General features: G+C 39.0%; 1 protein-coding gene across 3 annotated transcripts in view; it reads left to right on the top strand.

Moving 5' to 3' along the window:
• Positions 1–25,325, top strand: part of WDR3 (WD repeat domain 3) — a 51,559-nt gene that overhangs the window by 8,635 nt on the left and 17,599 nt on the right. For all 3 annotated transcript variants that reach the window (XM_082458283.1, XM_082458282.1, XM_082458281.1), the window contains exons 5-21: positions 546–624; positions 2,122–2,217; positions 3,477–3,590; positions 3,746–3,847; positions 4,745–4,842; positions 5,777–5,884; positions 6,399–6,629; positions 9,424–9,517; positions 11,833–11,934; positions 13,188–13,273; positions 13,442–13,577; positions 14,303–14,359; positions 15,396–15,496; positions 15,725–15,836; positions 15,983–16,117; positions 16,404–16,454; positions 16,986–17,051. In XM_082458283.1, coding sequence (XP_082314409.1) covers positions 546–624; positions 2,122–2,217; positions 3,477–3,590; positions 3,746–3,847; positions 4,745–4,842; positions 5,777–5,884; positions 6,399–6,629; positions 9,424–9,517; positions 11,833–11,934; positions 13,188–13,273; positions 13,442–13,577; positions 14,303–14,359; positions 15,396–15,496; positions 15,725–15,836; positions 15,983–16,117; positions 16,404–16,454; positions 16,986–17,051 — 1,768 coding nt within the window. The remainder of the gene's footprint in view (positions 1–545; positions 625–2,121; positions 2,218–3,476; positions 3,591–3,745; positions 3,848–4,744; positions 4,843–5,776; positions 5,885–6,398; positions 6,630–9,423; positions 9,518–11,832; positions 11,935–13,187; positions 13,274–13,441; positions 13,578–14,302; positions 14,360–15,395; positions 15,497–15,724; positions 15,837–15,982; positions 16,118–16,403; positions 16,455–16,985; positions 17,052–25,325) is intronic.

Below are 25,325 nucleotides of genomic sequence, written 5' to 3'. Positions count from 1 at the left end.
TTAGAAGAGTAAGATTATCTGACAGTAGTGTATTGGATGTGGTGAGGGAACAGAATAGACAAAGAGACCAGATAAGTTACTAAAATAATTCGGGCAGTAGGACCTAACTTCAGGTTTGTGTACAGAAATGGATTGGGAGGAATCAAGGCTTGGAGACTTCCCAGAGGAGGCGTTTTCTGGACCTAGAGACTAGCTGGACGTGGGAGACAAGGGAGCAGGAGAGGTCTAAGATGTTTGTGTGTTAGAATGAAGGAATGTTGATGCTGTGGCGATGGAAATGATGGTCAACTGGTCAAGTTCTGTTTTGTAGCACTCTGAATTCAAGGTTATTTTTGTGCTTACAGATGGAACATTTTATTTTTCTACCTGAGAATAGCCATATAAAGAGTTAGGATTCTTTACTTTTTAAAAGAAAGGTCAGGTAAATAGTAGCATTAGACATCATTGCTGTGTATTGTCTTTTTAAAGCAACAAATAAGTCCTTGATTTTCCTGTTAGTTCAGTGATTCTTCCTAATAATATTTTTTTCCTATTTCTTCTTCTAGTGGGAAAGATACCATGGTGAAATGGTGGGACCTTGATACCCAGCACTGCTTCAAAACAATGGTTGGCCACCGAACTGAGGTATATGTAGGGTCATGGGCCCAGGGAAAGAATAGCAAGGCAGAAAGGAAAAGATGGTTTCTTCCCTGGCCCTTTCCTGGCTCTTTGTTTTTACTGCTAACAGTAATCAACATGTACTGTCTTTAGAGAGAGAAGTTGGAGTGGTGGACAAAGTGCCAACCATCAGAGCAGATGCATCTGCTCTGGCATTTAGTAGAAATTGGCCTCGGATAAGTTTTTTTTTTTTTTTTTTTTAATTTATTTATTTATTTATGGCTATGTTTGGTCTTCGTTTCTGTGCGAGGGCTTTTCTCTAGTTGCGGCAAGCGGGGGCCACTCTTCATCGCGGTGCGCGGGCCTCTCACTATCACGGCCTCTCTTGTTGCAGAGCACAAGCTCCAGACGCGCAGGCTCAGTAATTGTGGCTCACGGGCCCAGTTGCTCCGTGGCATGTGGGATCTTCCCAGACCAGGGCTCGAACCCGTGTCCCCTGCATTGGCAGGCAGATTCTCAACCACTGAGCCACCGGGGAAGCCCTCGGATAAGTTTTTAACCCATGAATATGGGTTTCATCACTTTTAAATTATAAGTATCCACCTTTATGATCGTAGGGAAGTTTAATGATACTGTGTATACAGTGCCTGGCCCGGTGACATGTAAATAGCAAATTATAGCCATTATAATAATTACCTGAACATAGATCTGTTCAATATAGATCAGGGAATATTTTACATCTTTGCATCCTCCTTTGTGCTTTGTTCATACCAGGCATAGGTGAAGGTGATTAAGGGGTACAAACTTCCAGCTATAAAATATGTAAGCCATGGGATTGAATCTACACATAGGGTATATAGTCAGTAATATTTTAACAACTTTGTATGGTGATGGATGGTAACTGGTCTTATTTTGGTGATCGTTTCATAATGTATAAAAATATTGAATCACTGTGTTGTATGCCTTAAACTAATTTAACGTTGTATGTTAATTATAACTCAATTATATATATTTTTGTATATATATGCCCTAGAATATATGAGGAATATACACACCCTAGAATTAATGAGGAGGAAAAGCAGATTCTTTCTTGATTTGCAACAGTACTGTTATTTTCATTGTTTAGTTCATGGATGTTTGAGGCTAAAAATTATGCTCTGATAGACGTTAATGGAGCACCTTTCATTTGCAAGGCACTGCTGAAATCAAAGAAGTGCCACACTTGAAATCATTATTTTGAGTGGCTTCTAGTTAGGATTTATTCTGAACAGCCATTATCTAAATTTAAGGATAGGAAATTACAGAGAAACTGCTAGTTACCCCATAAACAACACTTCCACCACAGATCATTTTCTCTCTCAAAGTGAGCTTTCTCATAGTGTATTTTGAAAGGGTTGTCTTAATATTAGACTTTGCAGTGCCAAAGAGATTTCACTACAGTGTACTTAGACTTTTGGAATGTCATGTCATGCATCCTGGAGTCCCTTAATAACCATATTATTTGAATCTTTTTATACCCTGTAGGTGTGGGGGTTGGTTCTGGTGTCAGAAGAAAAGCGACTCATCACTGGGGCTTCTGACAGTGAACTGAGGGCTTGGGACATAGCTTACCTGCAAGAGGTAATTGCTTTTTTTCTGATCATGGGCAGTGTCATGTTTTAGCAATTTCATAGGCTTGTTGAATTTAGAATCAGATGTAATTTTTGAGTACTTCACATAGTATTGGAATTCTCTCTTACTGTGATTTCTAAACAATTTTTTTCTTCATTCTATGGTCCATTGCCCTCATTTGCACTTGGAAGAAGGATAGCTTTAGGCTGACAGCTCTTGGTAATAATGTTAATGTTTTAGTCTGTAGGGCTCTTAGCTTGATATTCCTTGACCTTTGGGTATCCACGGATGGACTTCTGAATATCTGTGACCCTCTTCCCTCAAACAAAAATCTATGTAAAATTTGTGTATGTTTATGTAAATATGTATATTCTGAGAAGATCTGTCACATTTTCTCAGATCATCAAAGATTTTGCGCGGATGAAAGGTTATAGACCTTAGGTTTAGCTGGAGTTAGGTGTGTGGTGTTGTGTCCAGTAGCCATTTTGATGGGTTCTTCATTAGTAAGCTAGGGTTTATCTTTTTTTTTATTTAAGGAGAAAATGTAACCTCTCTTGCAATGTCTTTGCAATTCGTAATGCCAATTTGAATCTTTCCCTCTAGAATATGGTAGATCTTTCACCTAAGAAGGTTTTAAAATTAATGAGGTCATCATTTTTTCACCTTGTTATGAAACAATAGTCCTTATACTGTGGAAAGTTATTGGAGCTGGTATAATGAATAATGTTTTGTTCATGTTCTTGATGTAGTCAGTTTTTAATACATTCTGATGAATGTGCTGTCGTTGAAGAGGTTTGGTCAGAGAGATCACTAAATGGAAGTTATCAGTGGCTATAAGGACAAGTTTCTAAGTCATTAGGGGTGAAAATCACCTCCTGGAACAAATTATTTCAGCTTTTTTGTTTTTTTTTTTTAATTTATTTATTTATTTTTGGCTGCGTTGGGTCTTCGTTGCTGCATGTGGGCTTTCTCTAGTTGCGGCAAGCAGGGGCTACTCTTCATTGCGGTGCGCAAGCTTCTCATTGCGGTGGCTTCTCTTGTTGAGGAGCATGGGCTCTAGGCACGCGGGCTTCTGTAGTTGTGGCTCGCGGGCTCTAGTGTGCAGGCTCAGTAGCTGTGGCTCAGGGGCTTAGTTGCTCCGCGGCATGTGGGATCTTCCTGGACCAGGGCTTGAACCCATGTCCCCTGCATTGGCAGGCGGATTCTTAACCACTGCGCCACCTGGGAAGCCCTATTTCAGCTTTCATTTTCCCATTTTTATAAAACAGATGGAAGAACCAGAAGAACCAGAGCCCAAGAAAGTCAAAGGGTCTTCCCCTGGAATACAGGACACACGTGAAGCAGAGGATGGTACCCTTGAGATGGATGAAGCTCCTGAGGATGTAATTCATTTTCGTTTCTTACCTTCAGTGGAGTTGAGTGGTGGGGAAGTATTCATTTTAGGGAAGATCTTTGTCACCTGCATTTCTTGGAATCATGTCTTTTCAGGGGTCAACAGAACTATTAACCTTCATCTTTTCTCTTGCTTCCTCTGCAGCGCATCCTTACGTGTAGAAAAGCTGGTTCCATAATGCGGGAAGGAAGGGACAGAGTTGTGAACCTTGCAGTCGACAGGACAGGCAGGATTCTTGCTTGCCATGTGAGTACCAGGCTTAGGAGAAAGTAACAAGGACTTGGCTGTTCCTTTAGAGACTTGTTCTTCTTTCGTATTCAGTGTGGAGGTGAATTTTTCTTTGGTCCTGTTAAGATTTCCTTATATGGTATTGTGTGGACCTATATTCCCTAACTTCTGTTAGCCCAACAACAGTAATTGCTCTTATTCTTCTTATTATTAGCAAACATTTATTAAATCCCTGCCTTTCTAAACAATTTAAAAGCATTAACTTCTTTTTTCTGTTTTTTTTTAACATCTTTATTGGAGTATAATTGCTTTACATTGTTCTGTTAGTTGCTGCTGTATAACAAAGTGAATCAGCTATACGTATACATATATCCCCATATCTCCTCCCTCTTGCATCTCCCTCCCACCCTCCCTATCCCATCCCTCTAGGTGGACACAAAACACCGAGCTGATCTCCCTGTGCTATGCAGCTGCTTCCCACTAGCTATCTATTTTACGTTTGGTAGTGTATATATGTCCATGCCACTCTCTCACTTTGTCCCAGCTTACCCTTACCCCTCCCCATGTCCTCAAGTCCATTCTCTATGTCTGCGTCTTTATTCCTGTCCTGCCCCTAGGTTTTTCAGAATCAATTTTTTTTTTATGATTCCATATATATGTATTAGCATATGGTATTTGTTTTTCTCTTTCTGACTTACTTCACTCTGTAAAAAGCATTAACTTCTTATTTAGTCTCAGAGTAACATTGTAGAAAGTGGTGAATTCCCACTTTACAGATGAGACAGCAATCCCAGCGATATTAAGTTGTCCATGGTAATACAACTAGTAAGGGAAGAAAGAGAAATGTTCTTACAGAGAAAAAGCTAAATTACAAATTGCCTCTCCTGGACTCACATCAACCTTTTGCCTTTCTAGGGGACTGATTCTGTGCTAGAAGTGTTTCGTATCCTTTCCAAGGAGGAAATTCAGAAGAAAATAGACAAGAAGATGAAGAAAGCGAAAAAGAAAGCAAAGTGTGTTTTCTAAATATTTACTACTAGTCAAGTATTGTGGGTGGGCCACATAGTACTGAAGAAAAAACTATGGCTTCTTTAAAGAAGTATTTACTCTGTTTTCAATTACCATTAAATGCTAGGGAAGATTTTATGGAGTGCTGGTAGTCCAAGTTTTTAGTTTCTAAATACAGCTTCATAACTATCATATTCCTAAGTCTTGCACTCAGAGCCACACAGAACGAGAAAGGCAGTACAGATATTTAAACATAGCTTCTAAATGATTTAATTCTGAGAGGCTAGCAGTGTGTCTTCAGTGACAGCAGCCTATACAGAAGGAATCCGGGTTGCATAGTGCTGACCTTTGGGACTGTGAGAAGGAAGACTGGTTGGACAGTTACATAATTGGAGTTTGGGGGCAGTATAACCTTACAATAAATAGGTCATTGTAGCTATAGAAATCAGTTTCTCAGTGGTTGAAATTCATCAAGTCTCAAAGAAATAAAAAGTCACCAGTTTTTTAAATGTTTTATTTGCTAAAGCAAATCTTTTGAGACCTCTGGGTTTTTTTGGCATGGTTGGGTTATAAGTGCAGAGTAATGGATTTTCTAAAAAGTCCTGAAGTTAGAGAAGTTTACCAGAAACACTTCAGTGGGATAGTTTGAACTACAAAGACTTGTCCCCAGAAATTTTATGGGCTGTTGTATTCAGAATCCGTTTATTGAGGGTACCCATTGGATGGAATAACACTTCATATTAATTACGTTGTGGTTCACAAAGCGTTTTTACGTACACTACATTGTTTAATTCTCATGGTAATCCGTGTGGTTAAGTGACTCTTCCAGGTTCAAAAAGGTTGTTGGTCTCAGACCAGAACTTGACTCAAGTAATAGCAAAGCTTCTTCTAGAAAAGTGATAGCATGATAGTCTTTTTTTTTTTTTTTTTCTCCTCTAGATTAAATTCTTGCAAAGAGGAGGAGGAAGACCTTGAAGTCAATGTTGAAATGACTCTGCAAGATGAAATCCAACGGGTGACGAATATCAAAACTTCTGCCAAAATCAAGTGAGTGAAAATGTAGTAGCTGAAGTATCTGAGAGAAGTATCTGAAGTGTTGCTACAAAATTGTATCGGCTTTTCATGCTATTTGTAAGCAGTCTCTACGAATTGTATGTCTGGAGACAGTGATCGTGGGCCTCACCTCCCACTGCTCACCATGGGCTCACTGATTCATCATCTCATATTTGTTTTATTATGATAGCTTTTTACTTACAGTTCTTTGCTGCCAGTTAAAAAGAAAAATGTATACCCCACATTCCAAAAGGATTTGCGGTCACTTATAAAAAAGAATACATGCACAGAAACAAATCAGAGCCAGTATCTGAGCTCAGGTTTCTTGGACTTAAAAGCCTATACTAGACTACTGTCCAATACTCAGAGCACTCTTATTTGTAAAATCCTTTATACTTGTTCAAACTTTGTATAGATGGAGGGCATTGCAAAACTTTTCTCCTAGAAAAAAATTAACCTTGTGAGCTAAGATGGTTGCTGGAACATTTATGAATATTTTCTCATGCAGATCCTTTGACTTGATTCATACTCCTCAAGGAGAGTTAAAGGCTGTCTTCCTGCTGCAGAACAACTTGGTGGAATTATATTCACTGAATCCATCCATGTCAACTCCTCAGACTGTCAGGACAAACAGAATTACCATCGGGGGTCATCGCAGTGATGTGCGGACTTTGTCATTCAGCTCAGACAATATCGCTGTCCTTTCAGCAGCAGCTGATTCCATTAAGATATGGAACAGGTTTGTGAAATGATGCTTTCTATAGCTTTATCCAATAGTGTTTTCTTCTCTTTGAGTTAGTTTTTAATACTCTTGATGGTTAGTTATTCTTAGGGCCCTAAATACAGTTCCCTCAAAATGTATCTTCAGTGCATTTTGACTGTAGGCCTGTGGAGTTTAGAGTAGGAAAAATTGCCTTTTCAGATTTGGTACAAAAAATGTAAGTTTATTCCATGTCTGAAGCTTATTGCTGTACTTGGCTAGAGAAAAACACAAGCATACTTCCTACTCTAAATTCAAATAGGCTGTTAGTGCTTTCCAGTAATTTTACCATGATTTCTCATTCCTCACTTTCCTAGATGACTATTTCACATGTTCTTACCTCTCCTCACACCTCACACCTCACACCTCACACCTCTAGCCCCTTTAAGCTGATGACCTTGCTTCCTACTTCACTGAAGAAATGGAATCATCTAGAAAATGTTCATATGCTTCCACCTTAGCTGCATCTGTATCCACATAATCTTTCTTCCTATGACTGTTGGTGCTCCTAACCAAAAGGTAATCACAAGCTGTATTTCTCCTTCTAGCAATTTTCCTCCCTCTCTTGCATCATTAATCTTCCCTCTCCGTTGGGTCCTTCGCATCAGCATACAGATACGCTGTAATATCTCCTATCTTGAAGGAAATAATCCTGTCTCATCCTTATCTCTCTCTCCAGTTATCTCCCCCCATCCTCTGACTCCTTTTCTCCATCAGGCCTTTATCCCCACCATTTCACCAAAACAGCTCTTGTCATCTCATCAGTGGTGTTCATGTTTCTAAATCCAGTGACCTATAAGCTTCGTTTGACACTCTCTTTGAATTGATAACTTTTCTCCTCTTTGAAACAGTTTGAATTTCATTACTTCCTCTTTCTCTGTGGGCTGTTTTTTTTTTCTCAGTCTTGGCTAGACCCTTCTTATTTTGCTGACCTCTAACTGTTGGAATACTTCAGGGCAGAGTCTTTGAACCTTTTCTCTGTCTACCCTCACTTTCTGTGATCTCTGGTCAGGTGGCTTTCTATATGCTGATGACGCTTAAATTTCTATCTCTAGCCATAGCCTCTCCCTGAACTTCAGACTCATATGTCCACATCTTTTGTTTGTATCACCCTTGGATGTCTAATTAGGCATCTCAGATTTTTATATGTCCAAACTGTACTTGTGATCTTCATTTCTTCAATAGTCTCCCCACCCTCTGTTCCTACAGACTTCCCCATATTAGTAAATAATTACTTCCTGTGGTTTTTCTAGCCCAAATCCTTGTAGCCATTCTTGATTCTTCCATGTCCAGTGCATTAGCAAATCCTATCAGCTCTACCTTCAAAACTTCCCTGGTGGTCCAGTGGTTAAGAATACACCCGCCAATGCAGAGGACACAGGTTCGATCCCTGGTCCGGGAAGATCCCACATGCCACAGGGCAACTAAGTCCATGTGCCACAACTACTGAGCCTGCGCTCTAGAGCCTGCGAGCTGCAACTACTGAGCCTGCATGCCACAACTACTGAAGCTAGCGCACTCTAGAGCCTGTGCACTGCAACTCCTGAGCCCACACGCCGCAACTACTGAAGCCAACGTGCCTAGAGCCCATGCTCTGCAACGAGGAGCCACCTCAATGAGAAGCCCGCGCACCGCAATGAAGAGTAGCTCCTGCTCGCCACAACTAGAGAAAGCCAAGATGCAGCAACGAAGACCCAGTGCAGCCAAAAATTAAAAAAAAAAAAAAAAAAAAAAAGAGTATTTAAGAAAAAAAAAACTTACCTGGAATTCAACCACATCTCATCACCTGCACTGCCACGACCTGGTTCAAACTACCAACATCTCTTATCTGTATTGTAATAGCTTTCTGACTGGTCTTCTATGCTTCCTTACTTGCCCCTCTGTGGTCTGTTCTCAACACAGCAGCCATTGTAATCTTTTTATAATGGAAGTTATATCACTTCCAGGAGCTCCATCTCACAAGGACTAACTGCAAGCCACAGTCCTTACAGACATTGTCTCTTACCACTCTCCCCTTCTCCAGTGGAGCCCCCCTGGCCTTTTCGTTATCCCTTACAGGCGACAAGAACGTGCCTGTGTCGTGGCTGTTGTGCTCCCTTTCTGCGTGGAACCATCTTCCCCTTTTGGCTAAGGCTTTCTCCCTCTCTACTCATCACATGGCCATCCTGCTGTCTCCTTCCCACCCTTGTACTCTTGGTCCCCTTCCCCCAGTGCTGTGTTTCTCCATAGCACCTGCTAGCACCTGATACACCAATATTTGTCTCATTTCCAGAGGATGTTAAGCTTTATGAGATTTAGGGCCTTTTCTGTTTAATTCATTGTTATATCTCCTGCACCTAGAACGGTAACTGGCATTCAGTAAATGTTGAAGGAAGTGGGCATTTGATATCTGTTTGTTGCGTGCATGAATGTTTATGGTCCAATAAAATGAACTTTACTTGTAAGGATACAGTATGCTAATTCAACTTGCAGTCCTCTGGCCTCACTTCTTTGTAGTGGCAGATCGGGCTCTGTTGAGCCCAGCAGATGCTTTTCTCGGCTCTTTTGTAGAATCTGTTCCTTAGGATTGGGAGCTGCCATGAAAGAAAACAAAGTTAGGTGCCACTTACTAATTTCTCCCTTCACTGTAATAAGCCAGGGTTATTCAGACTTTATCCTTTCTCATATTGATCACTCTGTGTGGCTAAGTATGTATGAAACGTACATGCTGACCTCTCAGATGGAGAAGCAGGTTCTCTTAACGTACAAGTTCTTTATTCCTTCTTTCTCACAGGTCTACACTGCAGTGTATTCGCACGATGACCTGCGAATATGCACTTTGCTCATTCTTTGTACCTGGTGATCGGCAGGTGGTCATAGGAACAAAGGTAAACAGGCTTTTCCATGGATTTGGGGGACTTTTTCTACTCAGTATTCTTAAAGTTGTTTGAGAAATCTGCTTCCTTTTTTAGCATATGGGAAATGTATTAGAGCCAGATAGTATGAGAGGGTGTTAGTTCATTGCCCTTTTTTTTTGAGGTTTTTATTTTTATTTAATTTATTTATTTTGGGCTGCATTGGGTTTTTGTTGCCGCGCACAGGCTTTCTCTAGTTGCGGCGCGAGCAGGGGCCAATCTTCGTCACGGTGCGTGGGCTTCTTATTGCGGTGGCTTCTCTCGGGCTCTAGACACACGGGCTTCAGTAGTTGTGGCTTGCAGGCTCTAGAGCGCAGGCTCAGTAGTTGTGGCTTGCGGGCTGTAGAGCTCAGGCTCAGTAGTTGTGGCTTGTGGGCTCTAGAGCACAGGCTCAGTGGTTGTGGCGCATGGGCTTAGTTGCTCCGTGGCATGTGGGATCTTCCTGGACCAGGGATCGAACCCGTGTCCCCTGCATCAGCAGGTGGATTCTTAACCACTGCACCACCAGGGAAGCGTGAGGTTTTTATTTTTAAGTTTTGTTGTCTTTGTGTGTGTTTTTTTTTTAAACCAAACTTTATGTCAAATTATGAAGAAAATTAAAATCATGACCTTGAGATAACTGTCACTAACATTTTGGAGATCAGCCTTTCATGCATCTTTTTATGAGCACACGTGTAATTGTGTTTTGAGAAGACTGATGATAAAAGACATTAAGTACCAGCATCATGTGTGGCAGATAGAAGCATTTGGTAAAGACAGCCTGACTGATGAAGTCCTCAGCTGCTAATCAGATTGGGAGATAACCATGAGGGAATAAGCAGACATGGATTTGGATTCAGGTTCTTCCCCTTACGAAATGGGTAATTTGGAGCAAGTCATGTAACTTCTCTTAGTGTGTTTCATTATCTATACAATGGATTGGTGACACTTGCTTTTTGGCAGAGCCTTTTGTGCCAGATGGGCCTAGGTTTGAATCCCAGCTCTTCCACTTACTGGCTATAAGACCTTTTGGGCAAGTTACTCAACCCTGTGAGCCTTAGTTTTTTCATGTAAAATGATGTAAATAACCTGCCTCACAGTCTGCAAAGCACTTAGCACAGAGACTGGCTCCCAGCAAATAACTAATAAATAAGAACTTGTAGCAGAAGTAGCACGAATGGTAGTAGTAGGGGTGGTAGTGGGAATAAAGTGGAATAAGGTCTATGGAATATTTTGAAAAGTGCTTTGCAAGTATTTGTCATTATTATCCCCCTAAACTAATGCCATGTGTGCATGATTATTTTGTTAGAAAAACCTATGTTATCATAATGGATATTTTTGGTCCAGCAAAAAGTGTAAAATAAGCTGGAGAGATTTTAGGGTCAATGTCAGTGAAAGAACATTAAATTTCAGTTAAAAGTTTTCCTCATTTTTCATCCATTCTTTTAACAAATGTCCATCCACTATCTGCTATTGGGAAAACATTTTGCAAATTGCTTCAAAGACTATTTGTATGACTCAGACAGAACCCCTGGCCTAGTCTCTGTACCATGCTGCTGACATACATGATCTCATTTAATCCCCACAACAGCTTAGAGGGGTTGGTGATATAAACTCCGTTTTTCAGATGGAAAAACGGGCTCATGGAGATGAATTTACCCACAGTCAGAGTTAGAGAGAGGCAGCCCTGGGATTCAAGTCTTCCACTTACGTTCTTTCCACCACACGTGCACAGGCTTGTCATAGAGCAGGCTTTGCCACTGTGTGTGTTCCGTGCTGGCACCATGACCACAGCATATACATGGTCTAAACAGGAAGCGTGGCTGATAGTTTTCTAAGCTACTGTGATTTGTTTTTTTCAAGTTCATTGCCCTCCCTAGCATTGTAGGTAGTATTTCTCGTTATCAGTGTATTCTAGAGGGGGAAATCAAGAGTTGGTTAAGCCAACTACCATAGAGGATAGCCCACTTAAAGGATTGATTAAGTTTTTTAAAGGTTTTTAAGTTCCCCATTTGCTCTTATGTTTATTCTGATATGCCTGTGGCCATGCTATTTCACTTTTGAAGTTGAGGAAACCAGTGGAAGTGACAGTAGTCCTGTACTACAAGGTTGTACTGTTCCTTAGTTGTACAGTATAGCAACCCTGCCAGGATTAACCCAACATGTCAGTAGGGGATTTAACAACATTTATTCACAGAGGAAGTACAGAGCATGGACCGTGGAAGCCCGTTTCCTGAGCAGTTAGCTACATTGTTGCTGCTTGGCTATGAAACTGTGTAGGTTGTGTGTTCATTTTGTGTCTTCCAAAGACAGGAAAGCTGCAGCTTTATGACTTGGCCTCAGGAAATCTGCTGGAGACAATAGATGCACATGATGGAGCTTTATGGTCCTTGTCTCTCTCTCCAGATCAGGTAACTAAACCAGATGTTAAGATCTGGGCTTCAGTACTCTGGCTGTACTTCCCATTTCTTACATCAAGTTCTACTGCTGCCTAACAGGAATTTCTCTCAGGGTTTCTTTAAAGAAAGCCCACTTTTGTCTAATCTCTAGATTTTATGTATGGTGCCGTATCTTGTGCCTGATAATATGAATAGCTGTCATTATGATTTGAGTTCTTGTTCAGCTGCTGTTGATCATCAGCTCCATGACATCAAATTGCTTACCCTCCTGACTTTTTACCAGTGGTTTGTGATACTTCTTAAGAGAAAATACTTCCTGGGGCAACACGATGTGGAGGATAGAGTAGACTTTTCTGCTCCCCTTTTAGTCCATACATCTCTGACTATATAAATCTAGTGATCTTTTAGTAAATATGTGAACCTTTTCAAGTCAATAACAGTGTATTTCCCTTCAGAGGAGTCACCCTGGAGAACTGTGTACTTATTCCAGTAATGGTGCTGTTGCTCAGAACACTTTGAGATATTTTTTGACAACCCCTTAAGGGATTGTGGCCCATTTATTTGAATACTCCCAATGGTGGCAAACCTTCATTCATTGAAAGTAGATATTTTTGGAAAAAAACGGAACCTGGAATTTAGACTGGGTAATGCCATTTGGGGTCAGAAATGAAACAGCATTTAAAATTTAAATAGTAGTAACATCTAGCACTTGTAGAGTGTTCTGTTTTCCAAAGTGTTTTCACGTCCATCATGTCATTATTGTTTTTTTCACAATGATTTTATGAACTAGGTAGTCTTTACAACTGCACCAACACTGAGGGTCATTATAAGGTTTTTTTCGCATGTTACAAATCTCTGAATGGCAGAATAGACATTTGAGATCTAGTTTTCTGACTCTGTGGTCCTTATAGTTTACGCTAACACTAAAATGTGATAAAACCAATTGAATACTTCATAGCAAATTCTTTTGACTGTTGCCTTACCCTGCAGTGTTCACTGAGTCTTTCTTCCTGATGCTGAATGAAAGTATAACTAGAACTTTACACTACTTATCATCTGACTACATTAGTCTCTGCTAGGAGTTCTCCAATAGGATCTGTGGTGGCATCCCCTAAAGAGCAATGAAGGGAGTTAAGGAAAAACCACATATCCTAATTCTTATCCCATGCCATTAAATAAAAATGGTCTTTTATACTATTTTGAGGTGTCTTATTAAAGTTTCTGTACTAAGATTTTTTTTAACGGAAACGTCATTTGATTTTCAGCGTGGCTTTGTGACAGGTGGTGCAGATAAATCTGTCAAGTTCTGGGATTTTGAGTTGGTGAAAGATGAAAACAGTACCCAGAAGAGGTGAGTGTACATTTTTTATTTGTGTCCATTTTTGGGGAGCGAAGATGGGGAACCATTGAATGGGTTTTTGACATGTATTGATATTTCTATTGAGCTCCAGAGGGTTTTTGGAATTTTTTTGTGCCTTTGTAGAGTACTCATTTTTCTTGATGCTTTCTGTAATGCTAGGCTTTCTGTGAAGCAAACCCGAACCTTGCAACTAGATGAAGAAGTTCTGTGTGTTAGTTACTCTCCCAATCAAAAGCTGTTGGCTGTGTCTTTGCTGGACTGTACTGTGAAAATTTTCTATGTTGATACTTTAAAGGTACAGTGGTTATGCCTATGGATATTTGCTTTCTTTCTGACTGACCTTGGGTTGAGACTATAAAGAAGTGGCCTTGACTGTTCCCAGCAGTAGTATGTTTCTAAAAATTGGTGAATCAAAACATTGCAAGTGCACTGGGAAGGCTAGGGTTTTAAAAGAATCCTTTGGTTCATAAATTTTGTTTAAAGCAAGTTGTATTTCATACGTTCAGAAAAATCTGTGGACAGAAAATCCTGTCGTAGCCAATAGTTTTAAGAGCATTGCTAGGTGTCTTAGGCAGTGATTCCACACTTGGCTGTAAGTCAGGATCATTTGGGTTGCTTTTAAAAATATAGATTACTGGGCTCTACGCCCAGAGTCTCAGTGGGACTGGATTGGGCCTGGAAATATTGTTGTGAAACAAGTGCTCCAGAGACTTTTCAGCTAAGACATCCAGAGAACGTCTCTGTTCCATATTCTGACGGAGGGAATAGGCTTCTGCAGCAGCCCTGGCTCCACTATATTGCAGCATTCTTGGCAAGTGCATGCAGGGGTTGTATGCTAGATATGGGTACAAGTTGCCTTCAGTGGTTTGACTGTCTTCTTTGAAACTACAGACATAAAGCAATCCAGAACAGTCTTAGCATTGTATTTAAAGTTATATTTTAGATCTACAGGTAATAAATTATGCCTGTATTTTATAGACATGAGTTATTTATATTCTTTTTTTTTTTTTAAATGTTTAGTTTTTTCTCTCACTGTATGGACACAAACTGCCTGTCATATGCATGGACATCTCTTATGTAAGTAAAATTTAAATAGTGTCTCAGTAACAGGTTGTCTTTTCTAAAATGCTGTCTTAGTTCTTGGCTTGATAGCTTCATTTTAGTGTTTTTCAGTTTGTTGTATAACTGACTATCCTAAAAAAAATTATAAAAATATATATTACAATCATACCTTAAATATATATATTTCTTTAATGCTTTTAGAATATTTTCACAGATACCTGAATTAATCCTCATAACCAACTCCCTGTTTTGGATTCCCCAAATAGTATTTTCATGTATAAAAATAATATAATTGGTAGAACACCCTAAAATATGAAGTACTTTCAAAAAGGCAGCCCCCTTTGTTCTGAAGTATAATGTTCGTAAGGAAAATGGAACTTTGCAATATTTATGGTATTTTGCGTTATGTATACTTCCAGTCTCTTGACCAAAGTCATATTTTTTGCAATGTCTAGTTATGATTAGGAGTGGCAATATATATTTAGAAACAATGTCTAGTCTGTGTAAAAGGAATTGGCCCCTGCTCTAGCTGTCTGCACTCAGTGCATTAACAGAATAAATTGGTGTCAGAAAATATTTTCAGTTTTCTTGTTATGTTGACAGCAATTTGAACTAGGTGCTAAAACAGGAAAGATAAGAGAATCAGTGATAGGAGACATGGTATAAAAAGGGCTAGGTCGTAAACATTCTATATAGTAGATTCTTTCCCAGCCTCATTCTTCTCTTTCCCTCTTCTCTCCCCTCAAACTCTATGACAGAGATTAGAGATTCTTTATTCTATCTGTTGAACAAAGTAAACATAACCTACATCAAGGCACAACACTGTCCTGTAGCAGGACCAAAACATCTAGGCCACAGAGCTCTTGCTCACTTACAAGCTTTTTAAGTGGATCTGTAGGTAAAAGCAAGGATATAGCTGCTCTTGGTAAAGAGATGAAATTAATTTTTTGGCATTAATGTTTTTGAAAGAAATTGGTTACACGTTCTGGTTAGCTTTTCTCCAATTAGAGTTTCAGATAATCAAGTAATGTTTTACTTCTCTTCCTCCTAGGATGGAGCACTGATAGCAACTGGCTCTGCCGACAGGAATGTGAAGATCTGGGGTCTGGACTTCGGGGACTGCCACAAGTCTCTGTTTGCACATGATGACAGGTAGGTGTCATCTTTTCAAAGACCTGCCGTTGAGTCACCTGTAGGTATCATTTCCCGGGAGCATCTGTGTCTATTATTTAGTGTACTCAGATAGTCAGAAGTGAAAAATTCTAAAATGTAAATAGTCAGACACTCTAGAACTAGCTGTTCAAAAGCTATTTACGTGTTTAAGACTCTTTTTAATGATGAGGAATTTGATGACATTTGAGTACTTCTCTCACTTTTCAGTGTGATGTACCTAAAGTTTGTACCCAAGTCTCACCTCTTCTTCACTGCTGGGAAAGACCGTAAGATTAAGCAGTGGGATGCAGACAAATTTGAACACATACAGACTCTGGAGGTAACCTCTTGCCTGCTTTGCTTGCTCGGTACCTAAGAACTTCTTTTAAGATCAAGTGTTGATTTCCCACTAATGTAAGCAGTTAGCGGTCTACGAATAAGGTATTCTTACTCAGGATTTTTGTTTTTTGTCCTTTCTGTCTGCAGGGGCATCACCAGGAAATATGGTGCTTGGCTGTAAGCCCCAGTGGGGACTATATTGTATCATCATCCCATGACAAATCTCTGAGACTTTGGGAGAGAACAAGGGAGCCTCTTATTCTTGAGGAAGAAAGGGAGATGGTAAGGAGTTCAGCCTTGGTTACAAATGTGCTGGTGGGTGTCAGTATCTGACACGCTGTCTCAGCTCGAGTTTCCTGTCTAGTGCTGTCACACCTCAGTCAGTGCAAGTCCATTGAGCTCCAAAAGATGTTTCCAAGACTGCTGACACCACTTCGGCAGCCAAGCGGAGACAGAGATGCCATAAGGGGGTTGGATTGTGAAAGAAGCAGCTTCTCACTGTCTCATTTCACTTCACATAGGGGTCATGTTTTTTCTTTGAAATTAATTCATATCTATCTCTTTTCAGCAAAGGGAAGCAGAATACGAGGAGAGTGTGGCCAAAGAAGACCAACCAGTAGTAAGTAAATCTTTCAAGACCCTCAGACTGTGTCCTGTAATTATCTTATTGGAATTTACTGTAATTGCAAGAATTTCTAATGGGATTAGAATTGGGACTAGATGCCAAAGTCGTCCGCAGCTGATATGGGAAGGAATCTGTGTAGTCCTTCTTAATCCAGCTGTATATCCTGATTTTATGGGACAAATGATTGACCAGATTTGGTATTGAATGATTGTCGTTCTGGCTTTTATTTTTTAAGGAGGCTTCAGGCAGTTGTTTCACTGTAAATCAAAAATCAGAAAAAATTTGAGAAGTTGGACATTCTCTTTAAACATGTGTTGTAGAGCAGGGTATTCTTCTGATAATGCATATAACACATTTAACGTAGTGCCTGGCACTTACTAAGTACTCAGTTAATGGTAGCTGATAACACCATGTAACAGTCATCGTAACATAGTAATGTCTATTCTTTTCTGGATATAAGATTAATTTATTGGCTCTTTAACACCTGTCAATGATATTGTTAAAGGATCTCTTTGTTCCTGGCAGGTTCCAGGAGAGACTCAAGGTGACAATTACTTTACTGGAAAGAAAACTATTGAAACGGTCAAAGCGGTAAGTTGATACTAGAATTCAGTATCTCATTTTTATTTTTAATTTTTTATTTCCCAAAAGTATTATATTAAAATCTAAAGAAAAACACAAAGGAGACAATTATAAGAAATAAAAACAGCATGAAATTGCCCTTTTCCTAGATTTGACCCTAAAATCACCAAATAAGTGTTACGAGCCCCTATTCTAATGTCTTCACTTCATGGCAGTAGTTCTCAAAGTGGAGCCCCCAGACCAGAAGCATCAGCATCCCCTGAGAACTTGTTAGAAAAGGAGCTTCCCAGGCCCTAGCCCAAACCTGCTGAATCTGAATCACAGGGGTGGGGTGAGCAACAAGTGGGGGTTTTTTTGTTTGTTTGCTTTTTTGATTATAGACTCTTTTTTTAAATTGAAGTGTAGTTGATTTACAACGTTGTGTTAATTTTTGCTGTATAGCAAAGTAATTCAGTTATATATACATTCTTATAAGTTCTTTTCCATTATGGTTTATTATAGGATACTGAATATAGTTCCCTGTGCTATACAGTAGGACCTTAATGTTTATCTATTCCATATATAATAGTTTACGTCTGCTAACCCCAACCTCCTACTCCATCCCTCCCCCAAAGCAGCCACAAGTCTGTTCTCTATGTCCGTGAGTCTGTCTCTGTTTTGTAGATAGGTTAATTTGTGTCATGTTTTAGATTCTACATATAAGGGATATCATATGGTATTTGTCTCTCTCTGACTTCACTTAGTATGATAATCTCTAGTTGCATCCATGTTGCTGCAAATGGCATATTTTGTTCTTTTTTATGGTTCAGTAGTATTCCATTGTACATTTGTACCACATCTTTTTTTTTTTTTTTAACATCTTGATTGGGGTATAATGGCTTTACATTTTTGTGTTAGTTTCTGCTGTATAACAAAGTGAATCAGCTATACGTATATATATATATCCCCATATCCCCTCCCTCTTGCGTCTCCCTCCCACCCTCCCTATCCCACCCCTCTAGTGTACCACATCTTCTTTATCCATTCATCTGTTGATGGACATTTAGGTTGTTTCCATGTCTTGGATATTGTGAATAGTGCTGCTATGAACGTAAGGGTGCACGTATCTTTTTGGATTAGAGTTTTGTCTGGATATATGCCCAGGAGTGGGATTGATGGATCATATGGTAATTCTAGTTTTAGTTTCTTGAGGAACCTCCATACTGTTTTCCATAGTGGCTATACCAACTTACATTTCCACCAACAGTGTAAGAGGGTTCCCTTTTCTTCACATCCTCTCCAACGTTTGTTATTTGCAGAGTTTTTAATGTGGCCATTCTGACCACTGTGAGGTAGTACCTCATTGTAGTTTTGATTTGTATTTCTCTAATAATTAGCAGTGTTGAGCATCTTTTCATGTGCCTATTGACCATCTGTATTTCTTTGGAGAAATGTCTGTTTAGGTCTTCTGCCCATTTTTCGAATGGGTTGTTTGTTTTTTTGTTGTAGAGTTGTATGAGCTGTTTGTATGTTTTGGAAATTAAGTCCTTCTCAGTCACATCGTTCACAAACATTTTCTCCCATTCTGTAGGTTGTCTTTTTGTTTTTTTTTATGGTTTCCTTTGCTGTGCAGAAGCTTGTAAGTTTGATTATATCCCATTTAATTATTTTTGTTTTTATTTCTATTGCCTTGGGAGACTGACCTAAGAAAACATTGGTACTATTTATGTCAGAGAATGTTTTGTCTGTGATCTCTTCTAGGAATTTTATGGTGTCATGCCTTATGTTTAAGTCTTTAAGCCATTTTGAGTTTATTTCTTTGTATGGTGAGAGGGTGTGTTCTAACTTCATCAGTTTGCATGCAGCTGTCCAGCCTTCCCAACACCTCTTGCTGAAGAGACTGTCTTTTTCCCATTGTATGTTCTTGCCTCCTTTGTTGAAGGTTACTTGACAGTAGGTGTGTGGGTTTATTTCTGAGCTCTCTATTCTGTTCCATTGATCCATATGTCTGTTTTTGTGCCAATACCATGCTGTTTTGATTACTGTAGCTTTGTAGTATTGTCTGAAGTCTGGGAGGGTTATGCCTCCTGCTTTGTTCTTTTTCTTCAGGATTGCTTTGGCAATTCTGGGTCTTTTATGGTTCCATATAAATTTTAGGATTATTTGTTCTAGTTCTGTGGAAAATGTCATGGGTAATTTGATAGGGATCGCATTAAATCTGTAAATTGCCTTGGGTAGTATGCCCATTTTAACAGTATTAATTCTTCCAGTCCAAGAACATGGGATATCTTTCCATTTCTTTTTTAAAAAATTTATTTATTTATTTATTTATTTTTTATTTATTTATTTATTTATTTCTACCTGCATTGGGTCTTCATTGCTGCATGCGGGCTTTCTCTAGTTGTGGCGAGTGGGGGCTACTCTTCATTGCAGTGCATGGGCTCTAGGCGCGCAGGCTGCAGTAGTTGTGGCACGCGGGCTCAGTAGTTGTGGCTTGCAGGCTCTAGAGCGTGGGCTCAGTAGTTGTGGCGCATGGACTTAGTTGCTCCACAGCATGTGGGATCATCCTGGACCAGGGCTCAAACCTGTGTGCCCTGTGTTGGCAGACAGATTCTTAACCACTGTGCCACCAGGGAAGTCCCTATCTTTCCATTTCGTTGAATCATCTTCCATTTTCTTTATTAAGGTTTTATAGTTCTCAGTGTAGAAGTCTTTCACTTTTTTGGTCAGGTCTATTGCTAAGTATTTTATTTTTGGGTTGTGATTTTGAAAGGTATTTTTGTTTTTTTGGATGTAATGTCCTGAAAATATCAATTAAGTCTAACTCTTCTATTGTGTCATTTAAGATCTCTGTTGCCTTGATTTTCTGTCTAGAAGATCTGTCCATTGATGTGAGTAGGGTGTTAAAGTCTCCTACTATTATTGTATTGTCAGTTTTTCCCTTTATGTGTATTAGTATTTTCTTTTTATTTAAATTTATTTTTTATTTATTTTTGGCTGCGTTGGGTCTTTGTTGCTGCACGTGGGGTTTCTCTAGTTGCAGCGAGTGGGGGCTACTCATCATTGCGGTGCATGGACTTCTCGTTGCGGTAGCTTCTCTTTGTTGTGGAGCACGGGCTCTAGGTGCACAGGCTTCAGTAGTTGTGGCACCTAGGCTCAGTAGTTGTGGCTCGCAGGCTCAGTAGTGGCGCATGGTCTTAGTTGCTCCGCGGCATGTGGGATCTTCCCGTACCAGGGCTCAAACTCGTGTCCCCTGCATTGGCAGGCGGACACTTAACCACTGTGTCACCAGGGAAGTCCCTGTATATTAGTATTTGTTTTATATATTTGGGTGCTCCTATATTGGGTGCATATATGTTGATGAGTGTAAACTCCTCTTCTTGTATTGATCCTTTTATTATTATATAGTGTCCTTCTTTATCTTTCTTTATGGGCTTTGTTTTAAAGTCTGTTTTGTCCAATATGAGCATTGCAAACCCAGCTTTCTTGTCATTTCTGTTGGCATGAAATATCTTTTTACATCCCCTCCCTTTCAGTATTTCATCTTTGTCCCTTTTTCTTTGTTTTTCCTTTGGTGGTTTGATGATTTTCTTTTGTATTATGTTCTTTTTGGTTTTTGTGAATCTGTTGTATGTTTTTCATTTGTAGTTATCCTGTTTTTCAAGTATGTTAACCCCATCCTGTATCTACTTGCCTTAGACTGGTAGTCATATAGGCTCAAACACATTCTAGGAAATGAAAAAAAGAAAAATCTACCTTTTCTTACTCTCCTCACCCACATTTTATGATTTTGATGTCCTGTTTTACATCTGGATATTCATGCTTTTGCTGTTCATTGTGATATCATCACGTTCACAAAAATTTTAATTTTTTTTTTAATCTGTGTACTGGCTTATTTATGTGAGTTGCTTTCCAGTTGTGAATTTTCTCTTTCCTATATATTCTTCCTGCTTTTTCTGCTTAGAGAGTACCTTTCGATATTTGCTTTAGGATAGGTTTAGTATTGCTATATTCTTTTAGTTTTTGCTTGTCTGAGAAATTCTTTATTCCTCCTTCTATTCTAAATGATAATCTTGCTGGCTAGAGTATCCTCGGATGCACATTCTTCCCTTTCAGGACTTCACATATATCTTGCCACTCCCTTCTGGCCTGCAGTGTTTCTGTAGAGAAATCTGCTGATAGCCTTATGGGGGTTCCCTCGTAATTAACTGGTTTTTCTCTTGCTGCCTTGAGAATCCTCTCTTCATCTTTAACTTGTGCCTTTTTTTTGTTTCTTTTACATCTTTATTGGAGTATAACTGCTTTACAATGGTGTGTTACTTTCTGCTTTATAAGAAAGTGAATCAGTTATACATATGTTCCCATATCTCTTCCCTCTTGCATCTCCCTCCCTCCCACCCTCCCTATCCCACCCCTCTAGGTGGTCACAAAGCACCAAGCTGATCTTCCTGTGCTATGCGGCTGCTTCCCACTAGCTATCTATTTTACGTTTAGTAGTGTATATATGTCCATACCACTCTCTCACTTTGTCACAGCTTGCCCTTCCCCCTCCCCATACCCTCAAGTCCATTCTCTAGTAGGTCTGTGTCTTTATTGCCATCTTGCCACTAGGTTCTTCATAACCCTTTTTTTTTTTTTTTTCCCGTAGATTCCATATATATGTTAGGATACTGTATTTGTTTTTCTCTTTCTGACTTACTTCACTCTGTATGACAGACTCTACCTCCATCCACCTCACTACAAATTAACTCAATTTTGTTTCTTTTTATGGCTGAGTAATATTCCATTGTATATATGTGCCACATCTTCTTTATCCATTCATCCGATGATGGACACTTAGGTTGCTTCCATGTCCTGGCTATTGTAAATAGAGCTGCAATGAACATTTTGGTACATGACTCTTTTTGAATTATGGTTTTCTCAGGGTATATGCCCAGTAGTGGGATTGCTGGGTCGTATGGTAGTTCTATTTTTAGTTTTTTAAGGAACCTCCATACTGTTCTCCATAGTGGCTGTATCAATTTACATTCCCACCAGCAGTGCAAGAGTGTTCCCTTTTCTCCACACCCTCTCCAGCATTTATTGTTTCTAGATTTTATGATGATGGCCATTCTGACTGGTGTGAGATGATATCTCATTGTAGTTTTGATTTGCATTTCTCTAATGATTAATGATGTTGAGCATTCTTTCATGTGTTTGTTGGCAATCTGTATACCTTCTTTGGAGAAATGTCTATTTAGGTCTTCTGCCCATTTTTGGATTGGGTTGTTTGTTTTTTTGTTATTGAGCTGCATGAGCTGTTTGTAAATGTTGGAGATTAATCCTTTGTCAGTTGCTTCATTTGCAAATATTTTCTCCCATTCTGAGGGTTGTCTTTTGGTCTTGTTTATGGTTTCCTTTGCTGTGCAAAAGCTTTTAAGTTTCATTAGGTCCCATGTGTTCATTTTTGTTTTTATTTCCATTACTCTAGGAGGTGGATCAAAAAGGATCTTGCTGTGATGTATGTCATAGAGTGTTCTGCCTATGCTTTCCTCTAAGAGTCTGATAGTGTCTGGCCTTACATTTAGGTCTTTAATCCATTTTGAGTTTATTTTTGTGTATGGTGTTAGGCAGTGTTCTAATTTCATACTTTTACATGTACCTGTCCAGTTTTCCAAGCACCACTTACTGAAGAGGCTGTCTTTTCTCCACTGTATATGCTTGCCTCCTTTATCAAAGATAAGGTGACCATATGTGCATGGGTTTATCTATGGGCTTTCTATCCTGTTCCATTGATCTATATTTCTGTTTTTGTGCCAGTACCATACTGTCTTGATTACTGTAGCTTTGTAGTATAGTAGAAGTCAGGAAGCCTGATTCCTCCAGCTCCGTTTTTCGTTCTCAAGATTGCTTTGGCTATTCAGGGTCTTTTGTGTTTCCATACAAATTTTGAAATTTTTTGTTCTAGTTCTGTGAAAAATGCCAGTGGTAGTTTGATAGGGATTGCAATGAATGTGTAGATTGCTTTGGGTAGTAGAGTCATTTTCACAATGTTGATTCTTCCAATCCAAGAACATGGTATATCTCTCCATCTATTTGTATCATCTTTGATTTCTTTTATCAGTGTCTTATAATTTCCTACATACAGGTTTTTTGTCTCCTTAGGTAGGTTTATTCCTAGATATTTTATTCTTTTTGTTGCAGTGGTAAATGGGAGTGTTTTCTTGATTTCATTTTCAGATTTTTCATCATTACTGTATAGGAATGCAAGAGATTTCTGTGCATTAATTTTGTATCCTGCTACTTTACCAAATTCATTGATTAGCTGTAGTAGTTTTCTGGTAGCATCTTTAGGATTCTCTATGTGTAGTATCATGTCATCTGCAAACAGTGACAGCTTTACTTCTTCTTTTCCGATTTGGATTCCTTTTATTTCTTTTTCTTCTCTCATTGCTGTGGCTAACACTTCCAAAACTATGTTGAATAATAGTGGTGAGAGTGGACATCCTTGCCTTGTTCCTGATCTAGAGGAAATGCTGTAAGTTTTTCACCACTGAGAATGATGTTGGCTGTGGGTTTGTCATATATGGCCTTTATTATGTTGAGGAAAGTTCCTTCTATGCCTGCTTTCTGCAGGGCTTTTATCACAAATGGGTGTTGAATTCTGTCGAAAGCTTTCTCTGCATCTATTGAGATGATCATATGGTTTTTCTCCTTCAATTTGTTAATATGGTATATCACGTTGATTGATTTGCGTATATTGAAGAATCCTTGCATTCCTGGAATAAACCCCACTTGATCATGGTGTATGATCCTTTTAATGTGCTGTTGGATTCTGTTTGCTAGTATTTTGTTCAGGATTTTTGCATCTATGTTCATCAGCGATATTGGCCTGTAGTTTTCTTTCTTTATGACATCTCTTTCTGGTTTTGGTATCAGAGTGATGTTGGCCTCGTAGAATGAGCTGGGGAGTGTTCCTCCCTCTGCAGTATTTTGGAAGAGTTTGAGAAGGATAGGTGTTAGCTCTTCTCTAAATGTTTCATAGAATTCTCCTGTGAAGCCATCTGGTCCTAGGCTTTTGTTTGTTGGAAGATTTTTAATCAGTTTCAATTTCAGTGCTTGTGATTGGTCTGTTCATATTTTCTATTTCTTCCTGGTTCAGTCTCATCAGGTTGTGCATTTCTAAGAATTTGTCCATTTCTTCCAGGTTGTCCATTTTATTGGCATAGAGTTGCTTGTAGTAATTTCTAATGATCGTTTGTATTTCTGCAGTGTCAGTTGTTACTTCTCCTTTTTCATTTCTAATTCTATTGATTTGAGTCTTCTCCCTTTTTTTCTTGATGAGTCTGGCTAATGGTTTATCAATTTTATCTTCTCAAAGAACCAGCTTTTAGTTTTATTGATCTTTGCTATCGTTTCCTTCATTTCTTTTTCATTTATTTCTGATCTGCTCTTTGTGATTTCTTTCCTTCTGCTAACTTTGGGGTTTTCTTGTTCTTCTTTCTCTAATTGCTTTAGGTAAAAGGTTAGGTTGTTTATTTGACATGTTTCCTGTTTCTTAAGGTAGGATTGTATTGCTATAAACTTCCCTCTTAGAACTGCTTTTGCTGCATCCCGTAGGTTTTGGGTCATCGTGTCTCCATTGTCATTTGTTTCTAGGTATTTTTTGATTTCCCCTGTGATTTCTTCAGTGATCACTTCGTTATTAAGTGGTGTACTGTTTAGCCTCCATGTGTTTGTATTTTTTACAGACCTTTTCGTGTAATTGATATCCAGTCTCATAGCGTTGTGGTCGGAAAAGATACTTGATACAATTTCAGTTTTCTTAAATTTACCAAGGCTTGATTTGTGACCCAAGATATGATCTACCTGGAGAATGTTCCATGAGCACTTGAGAAAAATGTGTATTCTGTTGTTTTTGGGTGGAATGTCTTATAAATATCAATTAAGTCCATCTTGTTTAATGTATCATTTAAAGTTTGTGTTTCCTTATTTATTTTCATTTTGGATGATCTGTCCATTGGTGAAAGTGGGGTGTTAAAGTTCCCTACTATGATTGTGTTATTGTCGATTTCCCCTTTTATGGCTGTTAGTATTTGCCTTATGTACTGATGTGCTCCTATGTTGGGTGCATAAATATTTACAATTGTTATATCTTCTTCTTGGATCGATCCCTTGATCATTATGTAGTGTCCTTCTTTGTCTCTTGTAATAGTCTTTATTTTAAAGTCTATTTTGTCTGATATGAGAATTGCTACTCCAGCTTTCTTTTGATTTCCATTTGCATGCAATGTCTTTTTCCATCCCCTCACTTTTAGTCTCTAT

Source organism: Balaenoptera physalus (genome assembly GCF_965194825.1).
Source record: "Balaenoptera physalus genome assembly, chromosome: 1".
NCBI classification, from domain to species: Eukaryota; Metazoa; Chordata; class Mammalia; order Artiodactyla; family Balaenopteridae; genus Balaenoptera; species Balaenoptera physalus.
Note: the sequence above shows the minus strand (reverse complement) of the source record. Positions and strands in the feature narration are given on the sequence as shown.